The sequence below is a fragment of the Mobula birostris genome, chromosome 12, assembly GCF_030028105.1.
Source record: "Mobula birostris isolate sMobBir1 chromosome 12, sMobBir1.hap1, whole genome shotgun sequence".
Classification (NCBI taxonomy): Eukaryota; Metazoa; Chordata; class Chondrichthyes; order Myliobatiformes; family Myliobatidae; genus Mobula; species Mobula birostris.
In genome coordinates this window covers 3,923,311-3,937,355 of record NC_092381.1, presented here as the reverse complement: position 1 = coordinate 3,937,355, position 14,045 = coordinate 3,923,311, and the positions used below count along the sequence as shown (strand labels likewise).

At 42.6% G+C, this 14,045-nt stretch overlaps 1 protein-coding gene across 3 annotated transcripts in view; it reads right to left on the bottom strand.

Annotated features, from left to right (window-relative positions):
- Positions 1-8,489: 8,489 nt before the first annotated feature.
- The window catches only part of rabggtb (Rab geranylgeranyltransferase subunit beta), an 85,746-nt gene continuing 80,190 nt past the window's right edge, over positions 8,490-14,045 (bottom strand). For all 3 annotated transcript variants that reach the window (XM_072274568.1, XM_072274570.1, XM_072274569.1), the window contains 2 exons: positions 10,030-10,179; positions 8,490-9,480 (listed from right to left, as the gene is read on the bottom strand). In XM_072274568.1, coding sequence (XP_072130669.1) covers positions 9,340-9,480; positions 10,030-10,179 — 291 coding nt within the window. In that variant the 3' untranslated portion in view covers positions 8,490-9,339. The remainder of the gene's footprint in view (positions 9,481-10,029; positions 10,180-14,045) is intronic.

Here is a 14,045-nt window from a genome sequence, read left to right as displayed (position 1 = left end):
CCCCATTGAAACTCAACTTTTAAAAGATAGAAGTCAATTTTATGTTCATGGTGATAAAACGGGCAAACTTTTGGCTAATCAACTTAAAACTTTAGCAGTTAAGCATCAAATTAAGGAAATCTCCAAAGCAAATGGTGATAAAACTTATGATCAATTAGAAATAAATGATACTTTTAGAGAATTTTACTCTAAACTGTATAATTCAGATTCCCCTAAAGCCAATTTTGCTATGAATAATTTTCTAGATCATTTAAACATTCCTTCACTTTCTGAGGTTAATCGAAAATGGTTAGATCAACCTTTTCCTTGTGAGGAAATTGCCTGGGTTGTCCATTCTCTGAGTTTGGGGAAGGCTCCTGGTCCTGATGGATTTTCTGGAGAGTTCTACAAGGCTATTCCTCACTTACTTTCCGTTCTTTCTGACTCTTTTAAATTAGGTAGGTTGCCACAATCTTTTTATGATCCCTCTATTTCACATATTCTCAAAAACATTCTAACTTTTATTAACTCTGATGACCAGACCAGATTTATTAAAAATCATTATTCTCATTTTAACATTCCTCATTTACTGAATATTATTTATTCTCCCTCTAAAGAAACTTCGGAAAGTATGATTCCTTTGGATGCTGAGAAAGCCTTTGACCAGGTTGAATGGAATTATTTACTTAAATATTAGAAAATTTTAAATTTGGCTCCAATTTTATTCAATAGATTAAATTACTTTATTCATCTCCCACTGCACAGGTTCTTACTAACTCTCAGAGTTCTAAACCATTTAATCTCCAACGTGGGACCAGACAAGGATGTCCTTTGAGTCCTTTGCTTTTTGATTTGGCTTTAGAGCCTTTAGCCACTGTGTTTCGTGAATCCTTTGACATCTCGGGTATTTTAAGGAGGGGTATCACTCATAATGTGTCGCTTTATGCTGATGACCTTTTGATCTACATCTCTAATGTGGAGTCCTCTCTACCCTCAATACTCTCTACTTTCTGAATTTAGTCAGTTCTCAGGATATAAACTTAATCTTCATAAGAGTGAACTTTTTCCTTTGAGTAATTTGGTATCAGCCAACTCTGACCTTCCTTTTAAAATTGTAAGAAATCAATTTACGTATTTGGGTATAACAATTACTAAGAATTATAAACAACAGGAATTCTGCAGATGCTGGAAATTCAAGCAACATACATCAAAGTTACTGGTGGACGCAGCAGGTCAGGCAGCATCTCTAGGAAGAGGTGCGGTCGATGTTTCAGGCCGAGACCCTTCGTCCTAGAGATGCTAGGACGAACCTCTTCCTAGAGATGCTGCCTGGCCTGCTGCGTTCACCAGCAACTTTGATGTATGTTACTAAGAATTATAAATTTCTTTTTAAAGAAAACTTTATCACTCTTTTGGAATATGTTAAGAAGGTACTATCAAATTGGCCCCCCCCTTTGTTTATCGCTGATTGGACGTATTAATTCTATTAAAATGAATATTTTGCCTAAATTTTTATACTTATTTCAAGCTCTACCTGTCTTTATTCCTAAATCCTTTTTCGACTCTTTAGATTCGATTATATCTTTTTACTTATGCAAGAATAACCTCCCCACACCCGATTAAACAAAGTTCATCTTCAGAAAGCTACAAAAAATGGGGGATTAGCGGTACCCAATTTTAGGTTTTACTACTGGGCAGTCAACATACACTACCTTACGTTTTGGATATACTACATTAATCGTGAAGACTGTCCGGTTTGGGTTTCTTCAGAAGTTAATTCTGTTAATAAATTTTCTATTATTTCTCTTCTTGGGTGTTCAATTCCTGTATCCTTAAGTAATTTAACTGATAATTTTGTAGTTAAACATTCTTTGAGGATTTGGTTACAATCTAGAAAATTCTTTGGGTTATTTGGTTTTTCGCTCTCTAGTCCCATTTTTTCTAATTATTTTTTAAAATCTTCTTTGACTGATGTAGTATTTGATCAATCTTCGTAAAGCTCACTTTTTTAGATATTTACAAATTAGCAACTTCTTGCATTCTCAACTTTATACATTTCCTAAATGTCCAGATAAGAATTTAATTGATATTATTTTTACTTTGAAACCTTTTCATAATGGATCTATTTCTACTAATTATAGTATGTTGTTGGCATTGAGAAAAATTAAAAACCTTTGGGAACATGACCAACAGATTTCAATTGATGGGGATACTTGGAATGAAATTTTTAAACTTGTTCACACCTCTTTGTTATGTGCATGTCACTCTCTTTTAGAAACATAGAAAATAGGTGCAGGAGTGGGCCATTTGGCCCTTCGAGCCTGCACCACCATTCAGTATGATCATGGCTGATCATCCAACTCGGAACCCTGTACCTGCCTTCTCTCCATACCCCCTGATCCCTTTAGCCACAAGGGCCATATCTAACTCCCTCTTAAATATAGCCGATGAACTGGCCTCAACTGTTTCCTGTGCCAGAGAATTCCACAGATTCACCACTCTCTGTGTGAAGAAGTTTTTTCTCATCTCGGTCCTAAAAGGCTTCCCCTTTATCCTCAAACTGTGACCCCTTGTTCTGGACTTCCCCAACATGGGGAACAATCTTCCTACATCTAGCCTGTCCAATCCCTTTAGAATTTTATACATTTCAATAAGATCCCCCTCAATCTTCTAAATTCCAGAGAGTATAAGCCTTGTCGATCGAGTCTTTCTTCACATGAAAGTCCTGCCATCCCAGGAATCAATCTGGTGAACCTTCTTTGTACTCCCTCTATGGCAAGAATGTCTTTCCTCAGATTAGGGGACCAAAACTGCACACAATACTCCAATTGTGGTCTCACCAAGGCCTTCTACAACTGCAGTAGTACCTCCCTGCTCCTGTACTCGAATCCTCTTTCTATAAATGTCAGCATACCATTTCCCTTTTTCACCGCCTGCTGTACCTGCATGCCCACTTTCAATGACTGGTGTACAATGACACCCAAGTCTCGTTACACCTCCCCTTTTCCTAATCGGCCACCATTCAGATAATAATCTGTTTTCCTGTTCTTGCCACCAAAGTGGATAACCTCACATTTATCCACATTAAATTGCATCTGCCATGAATTTGCACACTCACCTAACCTATCCAAGTCACCCTGCATCCTCTTAGCATCCTCCTCACAGCTAACACTGCCGCCCAGCTTTTTGTCATCTGCAAACTTGGAGATGCTGCTTTTAATTCCCCCATCTAAGTCATTAATATATATTGTAAACAACTGGGGTCCCAGCACTGAGCCTTGCGTTACCCTACTAGTCACTACCTGCCATTCTGAAAAGGTCCCGTTTATTCCCACTCTTTGCTTCCTGTCTGCCAACCAATTCTCCATTCACATCAATACCTTACCCCCAATACCGTGTGCTTTAAGTTTGCACACTAATCTCCTGTGTGGGACCTTGTCAAAAGCCTTTTGAAAATCCAAATATACCACATCCACTGGTTCTCCCCTATCCACTCTACTAGTTACATCCTCAAAAAATTCTATGAGATTCATCAGACATGATTTTCCTTTCACAAATCCATGCTGACTTTGTCCAATGATTTCACCGCTTTCCAAATGTGCTGTTATCACATCTTTGATAACTGACTCTAGCATTTTCCCCACTACCGATGTCAGGCTTACGAGTCTATAATTCCCCGGTTTCTCTCTCCCTCCTTTTTTAAAAAGTGGGGTTACATTAGCCACCCTCCAATCCTCAGGAACTAATCCAGAGTCTAAAGAGTTTTGAAAAATTATCACTAATGCATCCACTATTTCTTGGGCTACTTCCTTAAGCACTCTGGGATGCAGACCATCTGGCCCTGGGGATTTATCTGCCTTTAATCCCTTCAATTTACCTCTGAGGGAGGTAAATTTAATCCCTTCAATTTACCTCTGACCACTTCCCTACTAACATGTATTTCCCTCAGTTCCTCCATCTCACTAGACCCTTGGTCCCCTACTATTTCCAGAAGATTATTTATGTCCTCCTTAGTGAAGACAGAATCAAAGTAGTTATTCAATTGGTCTGCCATGTCCTTGTTCCCCATGATCAATTCACCTGTTTCTGACTGTAAGGGACCTACATTTGTCTTAACCAATCTTTTTCTTTTCACATATCTATAAAAGCTTTTACAGTCAGTTTTTATGTTCCCTGCCAGCTTTCTCTCTTAATCTTTTTTCCCTTTCCTAATTAAGCCCTTTGTCCTCCTCTGCTGGACTCTGAATTTCTCCCAGTCCTCAGGTGAGCCGCTTTTTCTGGCTAATTTGTATGTTTCTTCTTTGGAATTGATACTGTCCCTAATTTCCCTTGTCAGCCACGGGTGCACTACCTTCCCTGGTTTATTCTTTTGCCAAACTGGGATGAACAATTGTTGTAGTTCATCCATGCGATCTTTAAATGCTTGTCATTGCATATCCACCGTCAACCCTTTAAGTATCATTTGCCAGTCTATCTTAGCTAATTCACATCTCATACCCTCAAAGTTACCCTTCTTTAAGTTCAGAACCTTCGTTACTGAATTAACTATATCACTCTCCATCTTAATGAAGAATTCCACCATACCCAAGATCACTCTTACCCAAGGGGCCTCGCACAACAAGATTGCTAACTAACCCTTCCTCATTGCTCAATACCCAGTCTAGAATGGCCTGCTCTCTTGTTGGTTCCTCGACATGTTGGTTCAGAAAACTATCCCGCATACATTCCAAGAAATCCTCTTCCTCAGCACCCTTACCAATTTGGTTCACCCAATCTATATGTAGATTGAAGTCACCCATTATAACTGCTGTTCCTTTATTGCACATATTTCTAATTTCCTGTTTAATGCCATCCCCAACCTCACTACTACTGCTAGGTGGCCTATACACAACTCCCACCAGCTTTTTCTACCCCTTAGTGATATGCAGCTCTACCCATATCGATTCCACATCCTCCCGGCTAATGTCCTTCATTTCTATTGCATTAATCTCCTCTCTAACCAGCAATGCCACCCCACCTCCTTTTCTTTCATGTCTATCCCTCCTGAATATTGAATATCCCTGACTGTTGAGCTCCCATCCTTGGTCACCCTGGAGCCATGTCTCTGTGATCCCAACTATATCATATTCATTAATAACCATCTGCACATTCAATTCATCCACCTTGTTCCGAATGCTCCTTGCACTGACACACAAAGCCTTCAGGCTTGCTTTTACAACACTCTTAGCCCCTATACAATTATGTTGAAAAGTGGCCCTTTTTGATTTTTTCCCTGGATTTGCCAGCCTGCCACTTTGACTTTTCACCTTACTACTTTTTGCTTCTACCCTCATTTTACACCCGTCTCTGTGCACTTGTTCCCATCCCCCTGTTGTGAACTAACCTCCTCTCTCCTAGTCTCTTTAATTTGATTCCCACCCCCCAACCATTCTAGTTTAAAGTCACCTCAGTAGCCCTCGCAAATCTCCCCGCCAGGATATTGGTCCCCCTAGGATTCAAGTGTAACCCGTCCTTTTTGTACAGGTTACACCTGCGCCAAAAGAGGTCCCAATGATCCAAAAACTTGAATTCCTGCCCCCTGCTCTAATCCCTTAGCCACGCAGTTATCCTCCACCTCATTCCATTCCTACTCTCACTGTCGCGTGGCACAGGCAGTAATCCCGAGATTACTACCTTTGCGGTCCTTTTTCTCGACTCCCATTCCTAACTCCCTATATTCTCCTTTCAGGACCTCTTCCCTTTTCCTACCTATGTCATTGGTACCTTTATGTACCACGACCTCTGGCTCCTCACCCTCCCACTTCAGGATATCTTGGACACGATCAGAAATATCCCGGACCCTGGCACCAGGGAGGCAAACTACCATCCGGGTCTCTGGGCTGCGTCCACAGAATCGCCTATCTGACCCCCTTACTATTGAGTCCCCTATTACAACTGCCCTCCTCTTCCTTTCCCTACCCTTCTGAGCTACAGGGCCGGACTCTGTGCCAGAGGCACGGCCACTGTCACTTCCCCCAGGTAATATGTAGATATTAAGAAAGAGGATGTGCTGGAGCTTTTGGAAAGCATCAAGTTGGATAAGTCATCGGGACCGGACGGGATGTAACCCAGGCTACTGTGTGAAGTGAGGGAGGATATTGCTGAGCCTCTGGCAATGATCTTTGCATCATCAGTGAGGACGGGAGAGGTTCCGGAGGATTGGAGGGTTGCATATGTTGTTCCCTTATTCAAGAGAGAGAGTAGGGATAACCCAGGAAATTATAGGCCAGTAAATCTTACTTCAGTGGTTGATAAGTTGATGGAGAAGATACTGAGAGGCAGGATTTACGTACATTTGGAGAGGCATAATTTGATTAAAAATAGTCAGCATGGCTTTGTGTCTTACGAGCTGGATTGAATTTTTTGAGGAAAGCGACTATACACGTTAATGAAGGTAGATCTGTAGATATCATGTTTATAGATTTCAGCAAGACATTTGATAAGGTACCCCATGCAAGGCTTATTGAGAAAGTAAGGAGGCATGGTATCCAAGGGGACATTGATTTGTGGATCCAGAACTGGCTTGTCCACAGAAGGCAAAGAGCAGTTTTAGAGGGATCATATTCTGCATGGAGGTCAGCGACCAGTGGTGTGCTTCAGGGATCTGTTCTGGGACCCCCACTATTCGTGATTTTTATAAGTGACCTGGATGAGGAAGTGGAGGGATGAGTTAGTAAGTTTGCCGATGACACAAAGGTTGGGGGTGTTGTGGATAGTGTGGAGGGCTGTCAGAGGTTACAGCGGGACATTGATAGGATGCAAAACTGGGCTGAGAAGTGGCAGATGGAGTTCAACCCAGATAAGTGTGAGATGGTTCATTTTGGTAGGTCAAATATGATGGCAGAATATAGTATTAATGGTAAGACTCTTGGCAGTGTGGAGGGTCACAGGGATCTCGGGGTCCGAGTCCATAAGACACTGAAAGCTGCTCTGCAGGTTTACTCTCTGGTTAAGAAAGTATACGGTGCATTGGCCTTCATCAACCATGGGATTGAGTTTAACAGCTGAGAGGTAATATTGCAGCTGTATAAGATCCTGGTCAGACCCCACTTGGAGTACTGTGCTCAGTTCTGGTCGCCTCACTACAGGAAGGATGTGGAAGCCATAGAAAAGGTGCAGCGGAGATTTACAAGGATGTTGCCTGGATTGGGGAGCATGCCTTATAAGAATAGGTTGAGTGAACTCAGCTTTTTCTCCTTAGAGCGACTGAGGATAAGAGGTGACCTGATAGGGGTGTACAAGATAATGAGAGGAATTGATCATGTGGATAGTCAGAGGCTTTTTCCCAGGGTGGAAATGGCTAACATGAGAGGGCATAGTTTTAAGGTGCTTGGAAGTAGGTACAGAGGAGATGTCAGGGGCAAGTTTTTTTTAACGCAGAGAGTGGTGAGTGCGTGGAATGGGCTGCCAGTGGTGGTGGTGGAGGTGGAAACAATAGGGTCTTTTAAGAGATTCCTGGATAGGTACATGGAGCTCAGAAAAATAGAGGGCTATGGGTAAGCCTCAGTAGTTCTAAGGTAAGTACATGTTCGGCACAACTTTGTTGTCCGATGTGCCTGCATTGTGCAGTATGTTTTCTATGTTCTAAGCCAGGGGCCGGCAACCTTTTTGCCTCTGTGGGCCAGATCGCATATTAATGAGCGAATGTTAGGCCAGATAAATGCCATAAAAAACTTGAAATATGGGAATTATCCATTTAAATACATCTAGTTATGTTTTGCCACAAATTAATGAATAACGCATGCTAGAAAATCATTTGTATTTAAGGTTGCCTACCCCTGTTCTAAGCTTTAATTTGCAATGTGGATATGATCTACTCTCAGGTATCACAAAGAACAAAGCATAAAACTATAATTAAGAGCAGAGAGATTAAACTTTCCAGAACTGTTTAAAATTTCCATGAGGAAAATATTTCTGCTTGAGCATTGTTTCAGGAGGCCCATGGAGATGACTACTTACTGACACCATGACTCAGGTCACCATTGGGACAGAAAATAAAACAAATGTTATCTTCATTTCAAGTAATGTTAATTTCAAAAACTTCAGAACCAAACCAAAACAATACAGATATAAACAGTGTCCCACGTGGTCTCATCACCCCACAGTGATTGTAGCTTAACAGAAATGGCAAGTTGACAGACCAGCGCTCCCTCGGTATCTTCCCCTCCCACAGTGTGACCCTCTCTCAGTACCACCTCTCCCCCACTGGGCAACCCTTCTTCAGTACCACCCTTCCTACAAGGCGACTCTCCCTCAGTACCACCCCTCCCACAGTGTGACCCTCCCTCAGTACCACCCCTCCCACAGTGTGACCCTCCTTCAGTACCACCCCTCCCACAGTGTGATCCCCCCCTCGGTACCACCCCTCCCACAGTGTGACCCTCCCTCGGTACCACCCCTCCCACAGTGTGACCCTCCCTCAGTACCACCTCTCCCACAGTGTGACCCCCCCCTCGGTACCACCCCTCCCTCAGTGTGACCCTCCCTCAGTACCGCCCCTCCCACAGTGTGGCTGGCTCCACTTCATTTAAATAATAGCCTCAATTATTTGCTCACAGCTCTGAATTAGGGATGATACCTTGCAAGATCTATCCACGTTAGAGCTGTCAACTAAGTTCATTTGCTCTATCCCCAATTTTTAGCAATAAAATTAATCCAGAATATGCTGTAATAATTACTCTGATTTAGTGTCTACATTTCGGTCTTTGGTGTAAACAGAAAATATTGGAAACACTCAGAAGGTTGGGCAGCATCTGTGGAGAAAGAAACGATGTTTCAGATCTCTGCTGCTCATGCTAACTCGTTTCTGTCTCTATTCTAATGAAGGATTCTGGACCTGAAATGTTAACAGTTTCACTCGCCTCACGCCTAATATTTTCACATTTATGCCTTTATGCTGACTGGCGACATCTGTAGTTTTATTTTGTTGATTTCCACTCAAGCCTTTGGTTTCTGTTCACTTTGCAAAGGCCATTAAATCACCTTTTGCTGTTGCTCAACCATCGTTACAGTGAATAATGTCAAGCTTCATACAGACATCAGGTAACACAATGGACAAGGATTTACAGAGATTCAGTCTGTGCAGTGGAAGATGCAGCGTCGGCAAAGGGCTCTCAGGAAGTACGACAGGAGTTCCTCCTTGGACTGATACACAAGAAACCAGAACTGAATGAATCAAATTGTAGTAGCAGTCATAGCTCGAGTTATTGCCAAACCCCAGTGACAGGATAAACATTTCAATACTGCTTGTCACAGTCACGTTGATCAGTATTGTCTAGAATCGTATTTCTAATAGCACTGCAACCTGACCTCCTCTTCCCTTTAGCTCAGGAGGTGTGGCTGGAGGCCGATCCTCTGCAAGGTTTCCTCGGGCATGCAGAACACCGGGTTCACTGTCTTCACCTGCTGTTCACCCATGAGAGAAAGGCCAGCCACACCAAACAGAGTGTGGAAAGGATCAACCTAGGCATAAAGAGACTCAATTAATTAGGAAACCACTTAGTCATAGAGCACTGCAGCACAGAAACAAGTCTTTTGGTCCATTTCGTCCCCACCAGACTGTTATTCTGCTTAATCCCATTGGTCCTCATGTGGACCACAGCCCTCCAACTTTCTCCCATGCGTGTACTGATCCAAACTTTTTAATTATTGCAATCCACCACTTCCGCTGGCAGCTCGCTCCACACTCGCTACCCTGAGTGAAGTAGTTCCTCTCATGTTCCCGTTGAACATTTCAGTCTTCACCTTAACCTACGACCTCTAGTTCTAGTCTCACACAACCTTCTTGCATTTACCCTATCTATAACCCTCAATAATTTTGTGTACCCTCTATCCAATCTGCTCTCATTCTCCTGCACTCCAGTTGAACCCAGATTACTGGTGCTGTAAAGCATGATGCTAACCCTTACCGACAACTCATACATAAATGTGGGGAAAAATCCCATTTTCGCTTCTCCCCCAGAGGCTCCCCAAGTTCCACTTCCATCTTCTACATCGTTACTGGACACCTACCACATCTCCGGGCCGGTCTGCAAACCCCCCAGTCTCCTCGTCCTGACAAGCCAGGATAAACGTGGACAGCTTTTCCTTGTCGATCCAGTGCAACCGGCCGATGATCTTCAGAGAAGCCAGAACCCACCAGGAGTAACAAACATCAGGCAACTGTAATGAGGCACTGAGATCAGCAAATGCAACACAAAAACTGCTTGGCATTAGCTAAAACTCTTCTGCCAGTTACAAGCCTTAACATAATGATTTTTGCCCTTCATTATCAAAAATCAAAGTTCAAAGTAATTTTATTAACATCAAAGTACATGCATATCACCATATACTAACCTGAGATACATTTTCTATTCTGGTTGCATTTTGTTCTAGAGTTGGTGAAATCATACAACAAAAATAGATCCTTCACCCCATCATTCCCTTGTTGACCATCACGAGTACACAGAAGCCCTGCAGAAGTGGTGGTCGTAGACCATCAGAAGCTCCTTACCCAGTTGCCCACCTGTTACCTCATCTCCAGAAGAGCCTGTGGTTGTACATTGGCCTCAACGTCTGAGGATAGGCTGAGCAAGCTAGTGTTTTTCTCTTTGGAATGAAGGAGGGTGAGAGATGATTTGATAGAAGTGTACAAGATGTCTATCACAGCATGTAAGTACAGACTCCGGCGGATTGAGCGGATGAGACCAATGGAAGGTCCAACGATCAAGAAAGCGGTCTCTGCAAGCGTCATGGAACGTGTAGAGCACGACAAGACACAGAAGACGTCCTGGTCATCCACTGTGCCTAGACCATCTCCAGCCGTCTCGACTCTGTCTTGCCACTGGATCCAGATGGGAATTGAGAAGAGAGAGTGAGGCTGACGCTGCGCAGCTCTCCCTCACTTAAATCCAAATCATGCGCTAGTCTCGACACCATCAATGGTGTCGAGGTCTTCATCGACGACGACGATGGACGAACAACAATAAGATGATAAAACATAAGACCCCCATAAGATATAGGAGCAGAATTAGGCTATTTGGCCCATTGAGTCTGTTCCACCATTTCATCATGTCTGATCCATTTCTCTCTCAGCCCGTAGCTCCTTCTTCCCCACCCCCAAATATCCCTTCATGCCCAGATTCATTAAGAAGCTATCAAATTCTGTCTTAAATATACCTAATGATTTGGCTTCCATGGTCACCTGAGGCAATGAATTCCACAGATTCACCACTTTTAGGATAATAGGTATAGGTTGAGTGGATAGCCAGAGACTTTTCCCAGGATGAAAATGGCTAATAGGAGGGAGGGATAATTTTAAGTCAATAGGAAGGAAGTATAGGGGTGATGTCAGGGGTAGGTTTTTTTTTTTACATAGAGAGTGGAGGGTGTTTGGTACGCTGTACCAGTGGTGGTGGTGGTAGAGGCAGACTTATTAGGCACATGAATGATAGAAAAATGGTGGACTATATGGGAGAGAAGGGTTAGATTGATCTTAGAGTAGGTTAAAAGATGGGCACAACATGGTGGGTACTATGCTACACTGTTCTACGTTCTCACTCGCCACCCCCAACCCCACCAAACCAGAATGGAAGTAACTCATTCTCGATCCCCAGGGACTGTATGCAGTGATTGTACAAAGGTTAATCCTCAACCACTCCATCATCTGCTTGGAACCACACCAAGTCCTCATCACGGATCAGACCCTCTGTAAGCTTCACAATCATGCTAAAAAAACATAAACAAGCCCTCTGTTCTATAAGAACTGGCATACATTAATGAAGTATTTTAAAACTTAATAAGGTATTTACTACCCAATCAAACTACTGAGAATGAATGGATGCATTGAGAAGAGCAGTAACCCAATTTGAATTGACATAATTCAACTGAATAAATCAAAGTTCAAGGTAAAGTTATTCTCAAAGTATACATTGGTACAGCCGAGTTTCATTTTGTTGCAGACATACACAGTAAGTACAAAGAAACACAATAGAATTAATGAAAGACCACACACAAGAAGAATGTGCAAAAGACAACTATAAGCACGTAACAGCAGGGATACACTTACTGTAAGTGGTCTACAAACCAGTTACCAAGTTTAAAGTATGTAGACAGACTGCCTCCTGAATGTGCTAATATCTAGACACAGGTGTGATCCCTCCAGGTACACAGAGCCACAAACAGCAAATCTGTAGATAATGAGGGCTCACTGTTTTGGATAAGGCAAATAAACCATCAGCTGATGCCTGAAGATTTAACAGTATCAAAGTTTAAAAATAAGCAATAAGCACTTCACTTCTGTCAAATATTATTTCCTCCAATCTTTGTAAGCATCTTCCAAATAGACTTATTGTATTCACTAAGATCCGGCTTTATCACCAACTCAGGGTGTAGGTTTGAGGTTCTACTGCAGATACTCAAGCTCAAAATCTAAGCTGGTGCTCCCAGCTGAAGTCAAAGTAAATTTACTATCAAAGAATGTATGCAGCTTTGCAGGAAAGCAGCGTCCATCATCAGTGACGCCCACGTCCAGGCCATGCTTCCATCTCACTTGAGCCTCAGGACTCACATCAGCAGGTTCAGGTACAGTTGTTACTCCTCAGCCATCAGGTCACGGACGTATATGGTGACATATATTTACTTTGATAATAAATTTACTTTGAACTTTGGCATACTACTTTGAGATTCATTTTCTTGCAGGACACACCTTGTGATATGATAACACCTCCAATCTGCTACTAAGAACTGACTCACGGACCTCTGGCTCCTTCCACCTGTCGTCAGGTGCAGCACACTGCAGAGCAGCAGCCAGCTCTGACCGAGGAGCAGTCTTTTGAACTGGAGGGTACGTGTCCTCTGGGAAAACATAAAGGATTCTTGATGAATGCAAGAGAGCAGTTTTCCTGGCCATGGATTAACCCTCAAACAGATTCTGATTTTGGAGGATCTGTTCAGGGTCCAGCACCTAAGTACCATTACAAGGAAAGGATGGCAGCATCTCCACTTTGTTAGAAGTTTGCGAAGATTCAGCATGTCATCTAAAACACTAACAAACTTCTATAGATGTGTGGTAGACAGTATATTAGCTGGTTTCATCAAGGTCTGGTATGAAACAACAATGCCCTTGAATGGAAAATCTTACAAAAGTAGTGGATACAGTCTAGTCCATCATGGGTAAAGCCCTCCCCAACACTGAGGACATCTACACGGAGCGCTGTCACAGGAAACTAAGTGGAAAAGCATATTGTATAGAGGATGTGGAGAGTCTGCAGAGGGATATAGATACGTTAAGTGAGTGGCCACGGTCTGGCAGATGGAATACAACGTTGGTAAATGCGAGATCATCCACTTTGGAAGAAATAATAGAAGAGCAGATTATTATTTAAATGGTGAAAGATTCCAGCATGCTGTTGTGCAGAGGGACTTGGGAGTGCTGTGCATGAATCACAAAAAGTTAGCTTGCAGGTACAACAGGTTATTAAGAAGGCAAATGGAATGTTGGCCTTCATTGCTAGAGGGATTGAATTCAAGAGCAGGGAGGTTATGCTGCAACTATACAGAGTACTGGTGAGGCCGCACCTGGAGTACTGTGTGCAGTTCTGGTCTCCATACTTGAGAAAGGATATACTGGCTTTGGAGGCAGTGCAGAGGAGATTCACCAGGTTGATTCCAGGGAAGAAGGGGTTAACCTACGAGGAGAGACTGAGTCGCCTGGGACTATACTCTCTGGAGCTCAAAAGAACGAGAGGTGATCTTATAGAAACATACATTTTCTTTCTTTCCTTTTCCAATATTTTTAGTCATAGTCATACTTTATTGATCCCGGGGGAAATTAGTTTTTGTTACAGTTGCACCATAAATAATAAATAGTAATAAAACCATAAATAGTTAAATAGTAATACGTAAATTATGCCAGTAAATTATGAAATAAGTCCAGGACCAGCCTATTGGCTCAGGGTGTCTGACCCTCCCAGGGAGGAGTTGTAGAGTTTGATGGCCACAGGCAGGAATGACTTCCTATGACGCTCTGTGTTGCATCTCGGTGGAAT